Source organism: Bombus flavifrons, chromosome 17, assembly GCF_040668555.2.
Source record: "Bombus flavifrons isolate JBK064 chromosome 17, iyBomFlav1_principal, whole genome shotgun sequence".
NCBI lineage: Eukaryota > Metazoa > Arthropoda > Insecta > Hymenoptera > Apidae > Bombus > Bombus flavifrons.
In genome coordinates, this window is record NC_138458.1 from 3,410,923 (window position 1) to 3,431,526 (window position 20,604).

At 36.6% G+C, this 20,604-nt stretch overlaps 3 protein-coding genes across 4 annotated transcripts in view; 1 reads left to right on the forward strand and 2 right to left on the reverse strand.

Annotated features, from left to right (window-relative positions):
• The window catches only part of LOC138188694 (phospholipase B1, membrane-associated-like), a 289,810-nt gene that overhangs the window by 183,888 nt on the left and 85,318 nt on the right, over positions 1-20,604 (forward strand). The gene's annotated exons all lie outside the window — the stretch shown is intronic.
• Positions 1-20,604, reverse strand: part of LOC138188678 (putative fatty acyl-CoA reductase CG5065) — a 124,642-nt gene that overhangs the window by 26,479 nt on the left and 77,559 nt on the right. The window lies entirely within an intron of this gene.
• On the reverse strand, positions 4,904-7,364 carry LOC138188677 (putative fatty acyl-CoA reductase CG5065). Its single transcript, XM_069130660.1, has 7 exons — positions 7,104-7,364; positions 6,685-7,001; positions 6,338-6,585; positions 5,918-6,101; positions 5,467-5,652; positions 5,119-5,373; positions 4,904-5,047 (listed from the first exon to the last, which is right to left on the reverse strand). Exons 1-7 carry the CDS (start codon positions 7,347-7,349, stop codon positions 4,969-4,971), a joined length of 1,515 nt encoding a protein of 504 aa, XP_068986761.1. The 5' UTR covers positions 7,350-7,364; the 3' UTR covers positions 4,904-4,968.

The following is a 20,604-nucleotide window of genomic DNA, read 5'->3' on the forward strand; positions in this document are numbered from 1 at the left end:
CGGAGAGACGCGGTCGCGAGGATAACGCGTCAGCGAGAGGCGTAAATTCTCGCTACGATTCTGCTAATCGACGCCGCGAAGTAGTCGTTCCCCTGTTTCGAGTAAGATAACAGGGGCGGTTCAATGAATTGCAACATCAGCAAATATCGATAAGTTATCCGTAGAATTTGAAATTTAAATGGGACATCGGAATTAAAGATCGCTATGAAATAATTAGAAAATTTGAAAAATTACTATTAATCCGTAAATTTAAAAGTTCATAGATTCGGAGGTCTAAAGTTAGAAGCTTCAAATTTCGAAAGTTCGTAAATTGTCCTAGAAAAAAAATTGTCCTAGAAAAAAAATTGTCCTAGAAATTCCACGACTTTTACGAAACAAAAATTTCCTACCTTTCCAGTCTCTCAAAAATTAGAACGAAAGATGAGCTGATCGAATGTACCTAAATAAAACTGTTCACATGAATTCATCACACTTACCTAAAGTCATGTGCTCGTCATAATCGACGACAAAATTATATTCACGAAGGCCATTTTTGCAATCGTTTCTTGGCGTTTCATTGCAACATAAAACTCACATTTGTTCCGCCATTGTGTCTCGCCATCTCCTTAAATATAAAGCACTTCTAAATCACCGAGCAATTACCGCTCGTTACCCTCGTTTCAAGGTGAATTCTCGTGTGACATGAATCAATTCAATTAATAAGGATCGATAATTAGACCGGTTTGTCGACATAGCCCGCTTTCCACGGATATATTGGCTCGCAGTCGAAGCAACGAGCACCGGTCCTAGATAATCGATAATAATACACAATTATTATCCTCCCGGCCCGCTATAATTACACTCAGCTTCGATTTTGGGAATTAAGCGGAGCTATATCGCGAAATCCGCCATTTACAAGATCTCCCCCTTTCTCCCTTTCTCTTAGACCTGCTGCAGATGTAATATGTAGGTTCGTTTCTATTTCGAAAGTGACAATACTATTTGCTTCATCGGTCTTGTATTTTGTAGCGAGTGTCCTTATTGATAATAAGTAGACCGTCGATGCTTGTATAGAGTCGTATCTTTCGAAATGGAAACTACTGTTTCGTCAATTTGAAGCTAAAATTATTAAAATTGAAACTAAAATCGTATACTGAATTTTCTAAAATTTGTCTACGTACGTACTAAGTTTTAGGATGTTTAATTCTATTTCGTGTGTTACATTCAGCGTGATTTGAAGCTAAAATTATTCAAATTGAAACTAAAATCGTATACTGAATTTTCTAAAATTTGTCTACGTACGTACTAATTTTTGGTATATTCAATTCTATTTTGTGCGTTACATTCTGCGTGATAAAAATGATTAATAGTATTTAATTAAATGAAAAATGTTTTGAAATAAACTAATTAATACGGTCATATAGAACGTAACGATGATACCTTTTGAGAGTTAATATTTGTTAAATTTCTGTTTTATTAAATCACCTGAAAATACTGAAAGTTCTTAGTGCCACACTTTGTCGAATGCCTGTTGAATGTTTAGGAATACCGCTGAGCAATATTTTTTCTTTTCAAGGGTTTGGCTGATAATACTGTTGAATGCTGTTTGCGAAAACCGAAATGATGATCTGGGAGTGTTTTCAAATCCTGTAGGAGTGGAAGGAGTCAATTCGTTAGCATCTTCTCGAATAGTTTTGACAAAGTAAGTAGAAGACTAATTGGGCGATAGGAGTTAGTTTCGTGTATTGGTTTTCCGGGTTTAGGGATGAGGGTAATCAGTGCTATTTTCCAGGACTTAGGATAGTATTCAAGGCGAAGAATTGCATTAAAAATTGATGTGACGAGTGCAATCCCTTTCATGGGAAGTTCCTTGATTGCTTTATTACATATTTGGTCATGCCCCGATGCTTTCCTGGGATTTAGACGACGGATTAATTCTGTAACTTCTAGAGAAGTGAAAGGTTCAATAGGAGGAGACATTTGGAAGGGAGAGTGCGGGTATTCAGTAATGTCCGCGGCAGCTTTGGAGGAATGGGGTTTAAATACGGTAGACAAGTATTTAGAAAACAGGTTGGCTTTTTCTATAGGGTTTCGAGACTGCCTGCTTTTGTATATAAGAGTCCCATGTCCGCGGTCCCTTTTATGTAGCGCAAAATTCGTTTGACTAATTTCCACTGATACTGGTTTGGATTCTCTAAATGTCTCGCCGCTATGTTTATTGCAAAACTAATATCTGGCCTACTTACGGTTTGTAAAAACATTAAGTTCCCTACGGCTTCTCTGTATGGTGCGTTACAATCTTTATTGCCTATGTTACTTTCGTTCCAATTAGTCTCGATAGGTGTAGAAACACTGTTTGCCTCATTCATATTAAATTTTTCTAATATGTTTTCGATATATCTACTCTGATGAATGAATATTGAACCATCTTTTAATCTATTAATTTCAAGTCCAAGAAAACTCTTGACTTCTTTCGAACTCGTAATTTTGAATTCTTTATTTAAATCATCGAAAAATTTATCAATTAGAGATTCGTCTGAAGCTGCTACCAGTCCATCGTCTACGTATATGGTAAGGGATATGGTGTAGTACGGTATTTTCAAATAGCTTTTTATAGTGAAGTGTGTTTCTGAAACAAGTAGTATATCGATATTATTGTTATACAGGAATGTTTTATTTTCTAGGGCCCTTTGTTGTAGGGCCGTTGTTGTAGGCCGTGTGTCCATTTTTATTTTTTGCTTAGCATGTTTGTAAGTAGTTGTAGCATGAGTGTGATTTGTTGCGTTTGCTGTCTAAGGACTGCGTTTTGTTCGCTTATCATTTTTGTTAGCATTTCTGTGTTTTTGATGCATTGCTTTAACAGTTCTTTGATTTCTGTAGCGTCGTCGATGTTATTGTTCTGGTTTTGATTATCTAATGGTGTTGACTGTTTGGCTACTTGCGCGTAGCTTCGGCTACCAAAGGTGATGGTATTATTATGGTTGATGTTCATTACATGCTGTACGTTTGTTGATGTCTCGTTACTATGCTATCCTGTTGAGTGTGGTAGTTAATGTATGTCCTGTTACGAAGCGGCGGGGAAAGTTTACTTTGAAGTTGTTTTCTGACTAAACAACCTTTGTAGCTAGCTGAGTGATTTCCATCGCAATTGTAACATTTTACAATATTTATTTTTCCCGTATGTGGGCAGTTCATTGTTAGGTGCTTTCCTGCGCATTTGACACACGCCGGGTTTCTGCTGCAGTAATTTTTTGTGTGTCCATATTGTTGACACCGCATACATTGTGGTATGTCTTTTTTGTGTCTGGGTGGCTCGACTGTAATTATTGTATTTAAAATTTTTTTTAATTTCGAAAATTTCCTTGTTGTTATTTTTAGATTCAAGCTCTATTAAAAATAGCGGTAATGGTTGTTTAGTATCAAATCTGGTTATATTATTGATCGTTCTTACCTGATGTCCGATTTTGGCTAATTCCTCGCATATGTTATTTGTATTTGTCTTAGGGTGTAAACCTCTGATTACTGCTTTGTAGCTTTTATCAGTTTTGGGTTGGTAAGTATGATACCCAGCGTTTTTTTCTTTTAGTGCTTTTGTCACTTTCCTATAAATTTCTGGGGTATTAGTTTGTACTTTTACCTGATCCAATTTAAGTTGTTTAATGGTGTAATTTTCTTCTCCTGCCGTGCTGTTTAGCAGATCAATGAGGAGGTCTATTATTTTAGCATCTATGTAGATTGGTGGTGGTTTGGGAATGTGTGTTATTGGTTTTTCAGCTGGATCTGAATCCATCTCTTCTGGCAGTGAGCTGAAGGAGTTTTGTAGAAAAATTTCCTGTAGCCATTGTTGCCTTTCTGTTTCTATAGCCCTCCTAGCATTTGTGTTTGAAGTTATTTTTCGTTTTTTGCTGGGAGTTACATTCTTCCAGCTTTCGTTCTGATGTGGTAGATCATTGTTGATATTATTCTTTTCGTCATTATTTTGTGTAATTTCCATTTCTATTTTATTAATAACTGAGCAATCCTGAACTTCGCTTGTTGGTTTATTTGGGGTTGTTTTATCTATAGCTCTGTTTATAGAATATGTTTCGCCTTTATTTAGAATTTTTATTGGTGGTATTTTTTGCATATTTTCCATCATTTAGCGATTGGTTCTATTATAAGTCACTTTGTTTTCCCACTTGTCGCACTTACGGAAGCACTGATTCAGGCGTCGATCAGCAGAATCGTAGCGAGAATTTACGCCACTCACTGACGCGTTTTCCTCGCGACAGCGTCTCTCCGCGAACGGTCGTAACAGATCACTTATATTGCATTATTCACATCTATACACATGAAATAAAACCCTATATCCTATTTATATCTAACTTAAATGGAAACCTACCTATTACTTATTATGTGAAATAATATTTTATCCAGCATGAATGTCACATCTAGTTTATATCTTGTTGATTATATCATATATTTTAACGCCGACTGATCAAAGAACAAGGTTTGTGGACAAACAACTTGAGAACCAAAGTCAGCCTTTAAAACTAATGAAGGATTCTTAGAAAAGTTTTTCTTTATAACTATTTTATTTTAAAATATATTTATTTTAAAATAAATATGTTTTATACATAAATTTCTATCATCATTGTTTATTTCTCACTAGATTTTTCAGTGGTAAATTATTATTATCAACGAACAACTATCTCGTAGCTTTTGTTTGGCGGAGGATGATAGAGGTTTCTGTCAATATAATATTGTCATTGCAGTGGAAAAATGTTCATAGTCAGTGAGCAGATGAATTGCTCACAGCTCAGAAATCATGTGCGTATAAATACATGCATTCTTATTAAAATTTTATAAAAAAATCAAGCAATGTCATAAATGGATTTATTTAGAAAGGAAACCAGTGAAAAGACTAAATGAAAAGGATGTTGAATCCCTTCTTCATAAAATTGAATTTGTATTCCTTTCGTTTAAACAGAAAAAATAAGGTTCAAATAGTCAGTACACGACACGGTATATTATCCATAGTAAGATCGTTATACCGGACATTTTGGTGATCTGATGTATCCAGTACAACCTGAAATAACCGAAAATATATGTATTTATATTACTTACTATTTTTTTATACGAAGATACTTTTATACGCACCTTGATAATCGTTGTCGGGCTGTTGACTTAAAGTCTTGTTTCAGAATAAATTTCCTAACTCCCATTTGGTAAATTGCAACATACTTCTCCCAATTCATAACCCGTAAGTCTAGTTTGACCATATCGCTGTCGTTGAACATTTTCACCTTCCTTGCCAGGTCGAAACAGTTATCTCTTTGAAAAGTCCATTCGTGCGTGGTGAAATATTTTACCGATGTGAACAGCTTGTTGCAATTTTTTAAAAGTTTCATCATTCTGAAATATCATTTTTAATTATTACTATAGATGAAGTCAGAGATTATCCCAGAACGATTGTTCTTGTTGTTTGACAATCGATGGAACACTCACATTGGCTTACTACCTCGAAGTCTTAAAAAGATATCTATGACGACCGCAGGCAAAACACGCGGAAATACACACAGAACGTAGTAAATATACCTATTAGCTACAAGTGAACAACCTGGGTACCATAGCGTATCGTTTAGTGGCATTTCTATGCTACATTTTACTATAGCATCTATCATCGGACCCCACCTTGACAATTGAAACACTTACATTATTATTAATTACTAGAATTATACTTAAAGCAAAGTTTATTACCATACGAGTATCTCGGGAAATATTATGGAAGTGACATAAATATTATATTGTATCGCTATTTTTCTAAACTAATGACATATTGAGATTTTTTCTGTTTGGTTGCTCTTCTATTGTTCACGTTACTTAAATAATATGAAACTTTTGGAATACCCTAGCTATCGAATAACATTGGTTGAAAAATATTTGTAAGAAATATTACTTAAAAGGGCATGCGTTACTCGTGCAGTTGTATACTTTAACTTCATGATCACGATGTAGCGTGACATGCCATGCTGTACATATTATCATGTCGATTACGAAATCCACAGGCACTACATCCAATCTGGCCTCTCTCATACCTCGTATCGCTGTTGCACATCCTCTGCCGATTAGCACAAAGGTACCTGGTAACATTAAATTGGTTTAGAAATTATTTGTGATTTTTGATTACCAGAAATGTAGCGCTAAATAGATTGGTAAGAATTCTCGTAATTGTGAGTAACAACATATTTGAACTATAATAATGATGATCTAGTGGAGAGCTCTCATTTATCTTTTCACAAACAAATCGATTAACTCCACTTTAAAGAAATGTAAGGAGCATTTAACAATTACTATTGGGAAAGATCTATGAAAATACTTGTTAATGCAGAAATATTCTCTATCCAACCAGGACATGGTTCTTCCAAAGAGGCACCAACTATGCTTGGCCGCACTATCGCAACTGGCAGATCTTTGCACTTGCTTGTTACAATCTGCTCTGCTAAATTCTTACTGAATGTGTATGTGTTTGGATAAGTTTCTAAAATCCCCTTTTCTATTTGGTCCATCGACGTTTTGTCGAATTTGTCACACATATCGATCACCTCTGAAGGTTTCAAGCTCGTGCTGCAAAGTCAATAATAAGTGAACATATTCTTCATGATATAATTATAAATGTAATATTTCTGAACCACGAAACAATGTCCGCGTACAACTTATTCTTACGTATAAACTTTTTTCCCAATCTCATGTAGATTCGCATTACTAAAAGCTGTGCTGACGTGGACGAAGCTAATTGGATGCTTTAGTTCTTTCCAAAGTTCGATGATACGATCTGTACCTTTCGTATTCACATTAACAGCCACGTGCAATGGCTCGTTGAATCTCACAGTGGCCGCGGCGTGAAACACTATGTTTACTTTCTCAAACAACAGATTTCTATCTTCTCGCGAAAGACCTAAATCCGGCAGACCCACGTCTCCTTTCATGGGATAAACCTTGTTCAAAGCTGAAGGGTGTTTTGCTTTGATGTCATCGTAAATCTGAAGACGAAAAATTGCCAACTCAATTCCAGAAAAGAAAGTTAATCAATTTGGCACCTGACAGCCTTAAATATTGAAAGGAACAAGTATATATTTACGAACGGGATCATCTATGAGCTTCTTAAATCGTTGTTCTATCGTTTCGTTAGTTTTTGGACGAATTAGTATAAAAATGGCAGAGATTCGTGGACATATGCGGATCAGTTTTTCCAGGAGACCTTTTCCAACGAATCCGGTTGATCCAGTCACAAGGATCCCACTACCGGCGTAGAATTCCTCGAGCGAATTCGTCTTATTCAATCCTTCGTTTGTTCCATTTTCATTCGTTTCTCGATTTATTGTATCCATGTTTCAAGATCTTCACACTTTCAGTGCCAATATTTGCCATAGATTGCCATTCCCGACAAACAGTAAGTGGATAAATGTGTTAAATAATACACCCTATTGGTTATATTTGAGATCATTTTATATATTACATTCTAAAGAAATCTACGCAATGCAATAATTATGGTTTCGCTCTGCATGAATCGAATAATTGCGTTAGGTCAACGATGCTTCCAGTGTAATGTACAAATATTTTGCTACATGGGGAAGTCGCTCATCAAAAAAAGGACGAAGTTAGAAGAACTATGCGACGCAGTAAATAAAATTTGTCATGTGGCTGTACATTAATTTGTATTATTGCATACTACTCCATAAAACGATATCTTAATTAATATTTCGAGTCTAAGTTTAAACAATCCTTATGTAGTTTCATTTGACGTCTTTATTTTTTATTCCATGTGTATGCTTGTGAATATCGTAACATATAGTGATCAGTGATTTGTGTGGAGAATGTGTGTGGTTCATGCGATAAAGTGTCCGCTCACATGTAGTCGCTCCTCGTGAATACTTAATGAGTATGTGATTTTGCTGTCACCACCCGTGGACACGTGCATATGTGAAATTTGTATTATCATATTTTATATGTTCTCTTCGTTCATTAATTATTTATGGAGGCAAAAAGAGGCAAATTTCCGATATGTCGTTATTGATTTCAATGAGTAGACAGGTATAATCTATAATCGATGATTTTTCTAAAATAACGTCGCGTTCGTGTAAAAATCAAAGCGCAATTTTTTTGTTCTCCATTTTTTTTTTATTTTAGCTTCAAGATTCTGCAACCAAACACCCTGTATAGGTAGACTGCCCCCCCCCTCCCAACGATGTATTCGAGCATCCATTACCCGATTATCGTAATACCGGAACAATCTATTATCCGAACATAATATTTCCTAATAGCGGATGCCTCTTCTGTTTGAAATATGTACTGTATACATATTTTATTAGCGATCATGTACAATGTATTTCAATGTATTGTTTCCTTCATTCGGTTCAGTGAATTCTGAATATAAGACTTTAGTATGCAACTAATAGTGCTGTTGAGATATGTATAATTTTTTGTGCTGGACTGGGTTAAATGCGTAGTAGAGATGCTTATATGCGAGTGTCGGTGTGTGGAGGTGTGTGCGCGGCGTCTCGAAAACAGAAGAGTGTAAATTATTCAGTCGGTTAACAGTCGGGTATAGAAGAAAGTGTGTATCGATGAATATGTAAGAAATCGTCCATGAAATAAATATATTACTATTTTAATATTAATCCTCAATATAAATTTAGTGTTCCTATAACATTATTTCGGCTTCAAAGATCCACAATTCTCAACAGGTGCTCTAGCTATCGTAACAAAACAAAACAAAAACTCGAAACTGGTGTAAATGCAATAGAATTAACAAAAATACATAGTGTTAGGAAAAGCCACAATCATAGACGACGGAAGTACTGATGTAATGAACCGGCTTCAATGTGAAACAGCAAATAAAATGGTGACGAAGAGGTGCCTTCTCATAATGAACTGCGCGTGGCATTCGAGAAATGCACTCAATGACTCACAGTATAAAAATACTGTAGCTCTTTACAGTTAATTACGTTGAAAGAATTATGTAACTTGACAGCCAAGAAGATATAGATTCCATAGATATTTAAGGGAACTGTCAATCAATCTTGATCTGAATTTGAATAAATGAAATTTCATACGAACGTGATTGTTCCAATATTTGAACAGTTTTGTCTCCCTGTTAGTTTTGATACCGGAGGCTGTATTTCAGATTACCTGCTTGAAATTTTATTGTCTCAGCAAAGCGATGAATGTGATAACATAAATGAGAACAGCGGACAATGAAATTAATCAGAACATAACATTTCTACATGTAATATGTCCTATATAATATACGTATATTTTTATTATAATTTACATGTATCCTGTAATTTTATTATGTACGTACGTATGTATACATTGTTATGTATTATATCTGTCATTGTATACATATATATCTATATTGCTTTGTATATATGTGTAATATATTTTTCTTTTATCATGCTTATGTATGTTATTTGTTTTCGGCTTGATCTTTACAATACCGAGCCTTTTATAGCACAAATAATAGTGTTATAAAGATTTCATACGTTGAGTATTGTACACGCACATTTATATATAGTATAAAAGCGAAGAAAGTTAATATAATCAATTAACAACAATTTTGCAAAAATACTGAACATAAAGCCCTTTTAACTCACAAATGTCTATGAAATGATGTTTAAATTGTTATTCGAAGAGATATTTTGACGCAGCATCTAAATAATTAAAAAGTATAATTTTAAGGAATGTGATTAATATAACAATAGAAATATATTGTATCACAATGTAGAGTATTTTGCTTAAATTTAATAAAACAATTGCGTAATAACATACTCTCTCTACTACTATTTCATCGTTTCTTTTAAATGTAATCAATATTATGTATGTACACTTCAGTTCATTTGTGTATATTTCAGTTTATTTATTAAAAACAAGGGATCTTACCAGTTAAAATGTAAAACGCCTGAAATATCTCGCATGGTTAATGTTGTTATCGCGGAGCGTATTTTCAATTTCTATAAACGCGAGAATCGAAGCAAGTCCTAACAATAACTTATGAAATATCGTCCCCAAACTCAATTTTTGACAAAAATTAACCGATGTCTCGCGCAACTATCTCGCAAAGGCGAATGTTCCGATTACCTCTACTAACTGGTTGTAAATTATTGAAAAATCAAAATAGTGAACCATTGTGCTGCGTAAAATATAAAATACAAAATATTTGACTATTCAAAAACTATTGTAATAATTAGAGACCCGAATGATATTTTTGATATATATCATATTTATAATAATAAAATCGATAATAATGACATTAATGAAAGACACAATTCAATACAAAATAACAAGGAATCGTCTGTTACCTGATAATATTTCCACTGCGTATTGTTTACCAAAGAAGACTTCGCGATAGTGAATACCTACACGTCATCCACAGTACTGTAACGATATTCGATGTGTCGCTCCTCTAGATTCTTATATTATTATTAAGCCCACCCTACTACTGAAACTGGATAATGATATGCGTTAAGGAGTCGATTAACTAATTCATCTCCCACATCTTTCGTGTTTATGAAAGTACAAAATATGTTCAGCGGTAACTACATCAACCATGCGAGATATATTTTAGTCGTGTAACATTTTAAATGTTAAGATCCTTTGTATTTAGTAAAATAAATTGAAACATACGCAGATGACATGAAGTATACTGATGTAACATTGATTACGTATGTACAAAAGATACCATGAAATGATAATGGAGAGATATGTATTACACAATTATATTATTAAGTTCAAGTAAAATATCGTTCATCGTGATAAAATACATTTTCCTTATTTTATTTATCACTTTCTTCATGAATATACTTGTCAATTATTTAGATGCTGTGTCAAAATATCTCTTCGAACATGACGAAACTGTACGGATAATGGAGCAATCACTTTCATTTGAAATTTCATTTATTCAAATACACATCAAGATTGATTGATAGTACCTTCCACACTAAATCTACCGACACTTCGTGTACATCTCTTCCTACCTCATCGGGTCAAAATGACCGGTGATTAATGAAATAACAGTTTTTATGATTTACCTTAGATAATGGTTAATTTATAACAGAATGTATATAAAATGATGAACTTTCAGAAAATTTCATCCAAAATTGCTTTTGTTTAATTTCAATTCTAGAATTAAATGAAATTACACTTTTATTTATATTGAGATATATCTTCTTCAACCTCGCTGCACTTTCTACAAATTATCTTATTATCCATTGTACATTTGTCGCATATATATTTCCCGTATCTTGAACACATTTTCGTAATTTTGTAACATTTACAATTTTTTATTTGACAAGTTTTTTGTACTAATGAATCTGAACTTATTGATAGTTTTATTGCGTGGTTTTTCCCCGTAATTCTTCATACAAAAGTAACGTATGCACCAGGTTTATAACTACTTTGTGAATTCTCTATAATTCGGTCACCATACTGTAGATACCATTGCAAATTCATTGACTTCATTCGCTCTTCTTATCAAATCGTATAAATCTCATCATTTCAGCAAAGTCATTCCTATCCATTGTTTTCGAAAAAATGCTGGCCCCCAAATTTCATTCCACAAATATGAGACATCTAAATTCTTTGCCTAATATGCACCGCGGGCATACAGCAGAGCAATAAATGCATCTAGATTTGTTGCATCTAGCTTTCTCTTAGTCCCCAATACTCTAAATGCTTCTTCTTCCGTATATTTTATTATATGATTCCTTATACGGTGATCAGTGATATGATAAAATGTCGTCCTTACTTGTCCTTTCATTATATGCCATTTAGCATATCTCTAAAATATTATGAACTGATGTCTTGGCAGGTTTGGGACTTGCATCTATTTCTTTCCAAGCTGTTTCATCGGGCCCAGTTTCGATACGTTGGTTCCCTACATCAGTCTCACTCTCTGCTATTAATGATAGTTTCATCCCTTTTCGCTCTAAACGTGAACGCTTAATTATAACATTGAACATTCATTCGCTTATAAATAGCTTTTCATGTGTTTCCATGCTGTTTTCTGTTGCTAAAGTTTCTTGTTCATCGCACATTCAACATTCGTCTATGTCCGTTATTTTTTTTACAATACACATTTTTTTTACAATAACGGATAATAATAATAATAATTTTATAATATAATTTTTTTTTTTTTGAACGTCTTGACATTTTTAGGGTAAATATTTATCACAGAATAATACAATGAGCGGACTAAAATTATTGTCAAATTATATATGCTTTACTTTTCCTTTTATAACAACTTTACACAAAACGCTCTGAGATGCTTCCTCTCTGTTTTAGAGAAAACAAGTTTAGATGTCGGCTTATTGACTAACAAACTGCTATGTATTCTGGTCGAAAGAGCAATAGCAAGTAAGAATATGGTCTGTGATGGCGATATTTAAGCGAAAATTCGATGAGTATTGGCCATTTTCCACCAACGGTTACTCGAGAGTGGAGTTGGGAAAAACCTACTTTTACCGTGTTTTAACGCAATCAACAATGACCCTAAGGAACTTCTTGATTTTCTAATAATTGACCGTAAAAGATGCTAATTTTTATGGCGGTTCCTTAGGATTATTATGGGCCTAAGTTGATATGCTTTGACACCTAGTGACCCTCCTGGTCGAGGGATGGAATACAGTTCATGACAAAATTACGGGCGTAACAGTTGTGATTATTTGTTATTACTGATCATCTGACGTGGAGATAGCCTTTTCTTTGTACTGATTGCATTTATTTTAAGAATAAATAAAATATTATACCGGCTGGTCAAATTGATTGCCCGCTGTAGGCAGGGCAGAATACAAGTTTTTCTGAGAAAAGAAAAAAACAAACTAGAAGTAAATACTGAAAAATATTTTGTATGCATGTTTTAGGAAGCATGTTATGTCAGAAATTCTGAAGCGGTATGATAACGTTTAAATATGGCTAAATTTGTGTAGAAGTTTGAAAAAGGTCAATTTGACTAGCACTGGTAGTGTTAAACATTTATGTATTCTATATCTTGTTGGCTGCTAATTTACATAATGCTTTTAACATAAGTAACTGCAAAGAATTACGTTCTTTTTGTACTTTGAGCCATTGAGGCCATTTCTCGAATGCACGCGCGGTTCATCATTGAGAAGGCATGTCTTCATTACAATTTCATTTGCTGTTTTAGAGATAAACAAAATCATTACATCAGCACATCCGACGTCTATAAATGTGACTATATGTGACTATTTGCACCAGTTTCGAGTTCTTGTTTTGTTTTGCTCCAATAGCTAGAGCACTATTAGTTATACTATTATTCGGTTCCTAGGTCGCTTTGAGCCGCCTGCTCGGTCAGATCTTCTCCCGGATGCCATACTCTCCGATGGGCGTATCTCCTTTTGAGCGCCAGCGCCCGGAGCTCCCACGGGAGGGACGCGGCTAGAGCGGTCGCCGACGCGCGGGACACCGTCCGGTATCCCCTAATGATTCTGATGGCGGTTACCCTATGCAGCATCCTCAGGAGCAGGATACTGCGACGACTCGCCATCAGATCGTCCGCCCATACCGGGGCCCCGTACATCACTCGGGAGAAGGCCGCCGACAACTTCGGAATCAGGGAGTCGAAGTGTGGCTCGAACGTCCACTGGGTGTCGATGACTAGACCCAGATATTTCATGTGTGATCCCACCCGGACGGTTTCGCCCGTCATGTTTATGCATAGGCTGGGCGGTGGAGTCCCTCGCCTCTTCTTGTCGTAGAACCAGATGGCCTCCGATTTCGCAGGAGCGACCCTCAGACCCATTCCGCGCACAGCACGGGTCGCGCAGGCCGTTGCGATTTCGCCGATGCGCAGTGTCTCGTGCCAACCACGACTCCCGAACCGGACTTTAGATTCCAAACTGCTGTATCCTTGATGTTTTAATTCGTTAATTAATAGAATTGATAAATACAATTTCAATTTCGGCATCTGGCAGGAGTAACAGCACAGGGAGGGTTAAAGTTTTCTTGCAATATTAAATATTCTCAATATCTTCTTGATTGTTGACAATAATAGTCAATAAATAATTTTACTTCAGTAAATGTGGTGTAAATCCGAAATCGAAAAAGAAAGTGTTACAATGTTTAGCTTCTCACCTTGCTTATATGTGTTGTCGATCGCACTCTTAGACTACCGTACGAAGATTTTAAATGCTTGGATTTACTTCCTGACTTCCTTACTCAAAGACTATAGTAAAACAATTCACAGTTTCATATTAACTCTCGACCAATTCTGTACTCAACTTAACTGACTCTTACTGACTGAATGACTGAACCCTTAACAAATTTTTAGCTGAGCGACGTCTTGATAACTGGAGTCTTGACAAATTTTTAACTCACTGACTACTGTCTCTAAGTGGCTACACTTATTTATAGTACGACTATAATGGGCTAATTGTTACGTGATTATTCAATGCTAGAACGAAGTTTTGGTACGTGATTACCTCTTTGGTTCTGTTGGTATCCTTCCAGAAATATTAGGGTTGCAGCTGATGTGATTTTCGTGGAAGTATTATTCAAGTTTCCCATTTTCTTTAACTACTGCATTCTTTTTGCAGTATTAGTTTCTGCTGATACTAGGTTGTACTCTGCTAAACACGTGGTTACATTGCTGATGCCGGTAACTGATCCTTTGGCGTGAGCTGCTTATTGTACGGTGTATGGTCATGGGGAGAGCGGTACGTGACAGTGGACGTCTCATTGTTCCTTGTTTCTATTTCCATATTCTTACATTTTAAATTTGTTCAATAATGTCTTGGGTTAATGATGTATAGCGATATTTAAATATTTGGATGCGTCGTATCTCTTATTCCCTTTAAGATTTCTGTTTTCAATTCTATATGGTTAGAGTTGCGGCACGTGCAAATCGCGAGTTGCGGCTCGTGCGGAGCACGAGACCTTAACGAACGAAATCGAACAAATCGTGAGCGCCAGCTTAGCTCATACAAGTCGCAGAAAAGGAGATTGTGACATTCGAAATCGCAATCCATTCTGCGTGATGCTTTCTAAGAAAAATCATAGATTATAGATTAAACCTGTTTACTTATTGAAATCTATAACTCCGTATCGCAAATATGAGTCCTTTTGCTTCCATAAATAAATAATTCAACGCGAGGAAAGAGGCAGAAATAGAGATAAGGATACAAATATTGGAAATTAAAAAGAACCAGAGGAGGATTTGATGGAAAGATTAAAACAGATAGAGCAGAGAGAAGAGATAGAAGAAATAATATAATGCTTAAGGGAAATGATATGCCAATAGGCCGAAGGGAATGGTAAAAATAGCAATAAAATAAACCATGCAGGTGGAAACTGAAGAAGTCGCGTTCTAGATAGGAAGGGAAAGCAGAAGCAGCTTGATAATAATACAATTAAGGAAATGGTAACAAATTTTCTTTGTGATTTTGAAATGATGCTGAAGAAGAATAGGATGAAAAGGCAAGGAAGGAATTTACATTAATAGAAAGTTATCAAATATATGTAAGTATGTAAAATAAAAACACAGAATAAAATCTGAAGAATACTAATAGTGTAGAGTAACGATACGAAAAAAAAAAAAAAAAAACGGCGGGGAAGATGGAGAAAATAATCGGAAACGTAAAGGGAGAACGGGTGCTGATTGGCGAGGATTTCAACGCAAGGACAAGAAAGGGAGGTCCGTTATGAAGCGAGGAAAGAGGTAGAGGAAACGAGGAAGCCAAAGTATAAAATAAATGGTACAGAAGGAACGAAACTGTTCAAATGAGAAATTCTGTATGGGAATATGGATGGAAACGATGTAGGGGATTACAATTTTATCGGCAAGAAGGACAGTTGAGTAACCGATTACGTAATAATACAGTCAATGACAAAACACCAAGTTAGAAGGGTCTGAACTAAAGATATAATAGAATCAAACCACTTACCGATGAGGGTGGAGAAATGTAGAACAACTAGCTCGAATATTCAAAGTGAAGAGCAGTGGAAAAAAAGAAAGATATGAATGGCAGAAGGAATAGACTAGACTTCGAAAACGAGGAAACAAGCGAAATGATGGAAGAAATAATACGAAAATAAAAGAGGCGACACTGAAAAGAGTTGAGGTGTGTGTGTGTGTGTCCGTGATGCATGTAGATGCTGGTGTAGAGATGTCGCTGATGGGGTACTGCTATTTTTCTTCCAATTTAGATGCGTAGAAGAAACATCGGACTCCGGCCACCGGGATTCGAACCCGGGTTCCGAACGTTCGTAACGTAAGGCGCTAACCACTGCGCTGCTGTCACGTATATTTTAAGGGCTGGTTGATGAAATAAAATAGCTGAGTAGTAACACAACTATTAATTTTGTTTTAATTAAACTCTATTATGGTTTCAGCAAGCACAATGTAATACACACTGAATTAACAGAAATCACAATTCACTCCAACTACGTTATGTAAGACTTAGTTACAATGATACGTTAAGTACGCGACTGTTATAAGGGCAGAGACCGGTAAAGATATGTTGACTATTCTGAGGATACAGAATAAGTGAGTTTTACTGACGATACTGTGTCTGAGGAAGGATAGGGGTGGGTGTGTTTAAGGACACGGGACTATCGGATTTGTTGATGACAATTTTGGTTAAGGATGTGAGGGCAGTAGACACCGTCTCCGATTGGATAATAAGACGGTTGGTGGACCAGGAAGGGTTTTAGCCGCCCTCGCGAGGAAGTTGCTAACGGAACATACCAGATGTGAAGAAAACCAACTTTCTATGCTAACACGTGGTAGACAATAAACGTAAAGGAAATCTAAGACAAGAAATACTCGCTTGGTCCGAAGGACCTTAACTATGAAAATTCCAAGACCCCTGGTGGGTACTTAGGACTATTGAAGGTACGCGCCAAGGATGTGCAGACATCTGGGTGCTATCCTGTCCGCGGTGTGTGGCCTGGTCTCTGATGTGAATTGGCGTTACACTGCCATCGTCCGACACTAGTTAGTGTCGAGTGGTGGGGCATTTGCTGTTGAGTGCCGCCACAGAGTAACAAAGATAATGAGAATAAAAGTAGGTTTGGAGAAGTAGTAGCAAAAAGAAAACGGAATTTTCTAGTTCTAGTTCTGTTCTAGATTTGTATTAATTTCCCACTGACTAGGAGAAAAATTTTATGAAACTACTAGTGGAAGAAGAACGAAGCAGGTAGAAATAAAGGAATGCAAGAATGAGAGGGAACAGATAGCAAGGAGATATCACAAATGAATAGGAAGTAAGAAGCCAGACAAGGAAATTAAAGAATGGAAAGGTGATAGGAACAGATGACACGGAAAATATGGTAAATATGCAGTATATGAGGTATAGCTGCATGGTGGTAGAAAAGCACTAACAGGAATTACAGAGTTGACGAATGAAGGATTACTAGAAGGATGGAAAGAAGATATTATTAGCTCTGCATTTGAACCAGGAGACGGAGACAGTACAAAGAATTACACAGTGATAGCATCACTAAATATTTTTATCCTGAATTACATGATAAACAGAGAAATTAAGAAAAGAGAGGAAAAGCTGTACACGTTTTCACCGAACTCGTAGCGACTTTCGATAAAGGAAAAGATTTAATGTTAAACGCGAGAAAATCGGAAGTATCGATAGTCACTAAAAAATGAGGCCAAAGGAAAAGAGGAAAAGGAAATTAGGGCGATGGAGTAGAACTAGAGGAGAAAGTAGAAGACTTTAAGTATTTAGAATACATTCTGCAAAAAAAGAAAAAAAAAGAAAAAATACAGAGACTCAAGAAAAGCATTTGAGGGAGATGACAAAAAGGGCCGTGACAGTCATAATAAAGACATGGGGAATAGGGGGAAAAGGTTTAAAAATAGCCTGAGAAAAAAATGATGATTTTCGGCAATTGGTGAAAAGCATCACGTAGCAGAAATATGGAAATGGGAAGAATCGGAAGAGTTAGAATAATTATACACGAAAAACATAAAGAGGATCTTAAGGAAAGATTTTAACACGTCCTCGCATGTAGTGATGGAAGAAAATAAAGTGGACAAGTTAAGAATCGCAGCGGGCAGAAACGACGTAAGGTACGAAGAAAAATCAAAGTCAAGCGATACAAATAATATAATCCCCAAGTGCAGGAAAGAGAAAAGGTGAAAATGGTAAGAGGAAAGAGAACGATATTATGAAAATGGGGTCATAATCACGAGAAAATTGAGGACATCGGATGGAGAAGAACCTGGCAGAAACCCTAGTACAGGTGGACTGGGCAGAGCAAAGACATACACAATATAACAGAACAATAACAGAAACGAAGAGTACAAGGGATTAAGGGAGGGAAGCAGAGCACTGTGTCGAAAGAGGAATGTAGAGGAAAGGCTCAAGTAGTGACAACGAGATTCAGATGCGGTAATATAGAAAGAATCAATGACTTTTGGATAATATCTGTGGAGAAGAACCTCTGTGGTACTAGAATGTTACTAGATTGTTGGGATTCTGCGCAACTTTGCATCAGCTTCAACGGAAGATTTTGTTTCTTGTAGAATTTCCTTATCCACGAATAGCGTGTATGTAACCTCGAATTTAGGTTGATCAAGTGGATGCAAGGGTGGGGGTTAATGTAGTATAACATATTTTTTTTTTATATATATTTATATGATGATAAAAAAAACTCCGCCGGACCACATGAAATAAGCACTATGCAACTGTTTCCCCTCGGCCTTTCCACAGTCTAGTTAGCACTATAGATTATCGAAGTACATCACCCGTGCCGTACAGGGTTTCGGAGGAATATCTTTGCGTCTTATGTATTTTTTATCTAAGAGCATGACTGCATTTTCAAGGAACATCTCTGCGTGTGTTGCATAATATTTCGAACGAATATCTTTTACGCGTTATTTATTTTACGTAACTTGACCTATTCTGTACCTTCGTATATTTGATTCCTTTCTAAAAAATCGCAGCCGCCCACTCCTGCACGGTGCGCCCCCTTCCATCGGTCCTACGGGAACCCCACGTCGTTGAGCTGACGCAGATCTTACACTCGCATTGTTTTCCTGAAATATCCATGCCGACAAACTCACGTCGAACTGAAAGATAGGAATATGTAAAAAGCAACTGGATATGAAAAGGATTTGAGATAGTCATTGCTCCGTTAGCCATTGGCAAGTCAGTGTTTACCAGGCTCCACCGACTTGGCCGAGGAATTGGCATTTGACACAGGTGGGAGTGAGAAGTGCAATGCCACACCAGTACTTTAGAGGCCCAAATGTCAATAAAGACCTAGGCGATTACTTAGGTCCATCCTTTCATGCATTCTCTCTTCCTAATTTTTGGATACACGAACTTATTTTGTTTGTATTTATATTATTTTTGGTTGAAAGGGAAGAAGGTAACGTTCAAATAGTCAGTACACAACACATAATATTATTCATAGTAAAATTACGTAGCGAGAGTGTAGTTGGAGCTAGGTGAAAAGAGAATTCGCCTTTCGTCCCGGGACTACCGGTGGGGACTCGTCAGTAAGGCTATGCCCGGTAGTCCCTGCCTTAGACGTAGAGGAAGTCTCGCTAGGTGCGGAATTTTGTATCGTGACACCGTATATTCGACCGCTAGTGAGATAGACAGACTCGTGGTCGTAGTAGCCCGCTGGTGTTGGCGGTTGGTATCCATGGATCGCCCGGGAGGTGTTGCGCCGCGTTGATGCCTCGACCTGTCGGCGTCCTGTTGATACCGATCCGCCACAATTATTATACCGGATATTTTGATGATCTGATGTAACCAGAACACACTAAAATAACCAAAAATATATATATTTATATTAGTTCCTATTTTTTTATACGAAGATACTGTCACCGTACATTGATAACCGTTGTGAGGCTATTGTCTTATTGTCCTGTTTCAGAATAAATTTCTTAATTCCCATCAGGTAAATTGCAACATACTTCTCCCAATTCATATCCTGTAAATCTAGTTTGACCATATCGCTGTCATTCAACTTTTTTACTTTCTCCCCTAAGTCGGAACAGTTATCTGTTTGGAAAATCCATTCGTGCATGGCGAAATATACTGTCAATGTGAACAGCTTATTGCCATTTTTGAGAAGTTTCATCATTCTGAAATATCATTTTTAATTGTTATTATAAATGAAGTCAGAGATTATCCCCGAAAGATTGTTCTCGTTGTTCGAGGATTGGTAGAATACTCACATTGGTTTACTACCTCGGAGTCTTAAAAAGATATCTATGACGAACGCAGGCAAAACATGCGGAATTACACTCCGAAAGTTGTAAATATATCTATTAACTATCATTGGACAACCCGGGTAAATGGATAGTGTTGGAATACAACGATATTAATCGCGTACAGATGAGGTGATCGATCGATCGTATTCTTCCCTTCGTTGCCCAGCGCTATCCCCACTAGCGTGCGTTCCTTAGATGTACCGCGGCTGCTAGCGCGTGCATGCTCTTCCGAGAATTCGGCGGAAGAAGTATAATGATATGGACGGAACATTCGGCACGTCGGTGTCGCGCTTTGACGGCATAGCGCTTTGCATCGCGAAGCTGCTGGAAGGTTCCGTGACACGTGCCGCCACAAAGGCATCCACATAGGTCACACTCATTACTGCATA

Excerpts from the sequence above, each read along its gene's own strand:
- LOC138188677 (XM_069130660.1), bottom strand. The coding sequence starts at position 7,349 with ATGGATACAATAAATCGAGAAACGAATGAAAATGGAACAAACGAAGGA. Across the intron at positions 6,102-6,337 it reads GAATATTTCTGCATTAACAA|GTACCTTTGTGCTAATCGGC; the intron begins GTATTTTCATAG and ends TAATGTTACCAG. Across the intron at positions 5,653-5,917 it reads AGTAACGCATGCCCTTTTAA|GTGGGGTCCGATGATAGATG; the intron begins GTAATATTTCTT and ends TCAATTGTCAAG.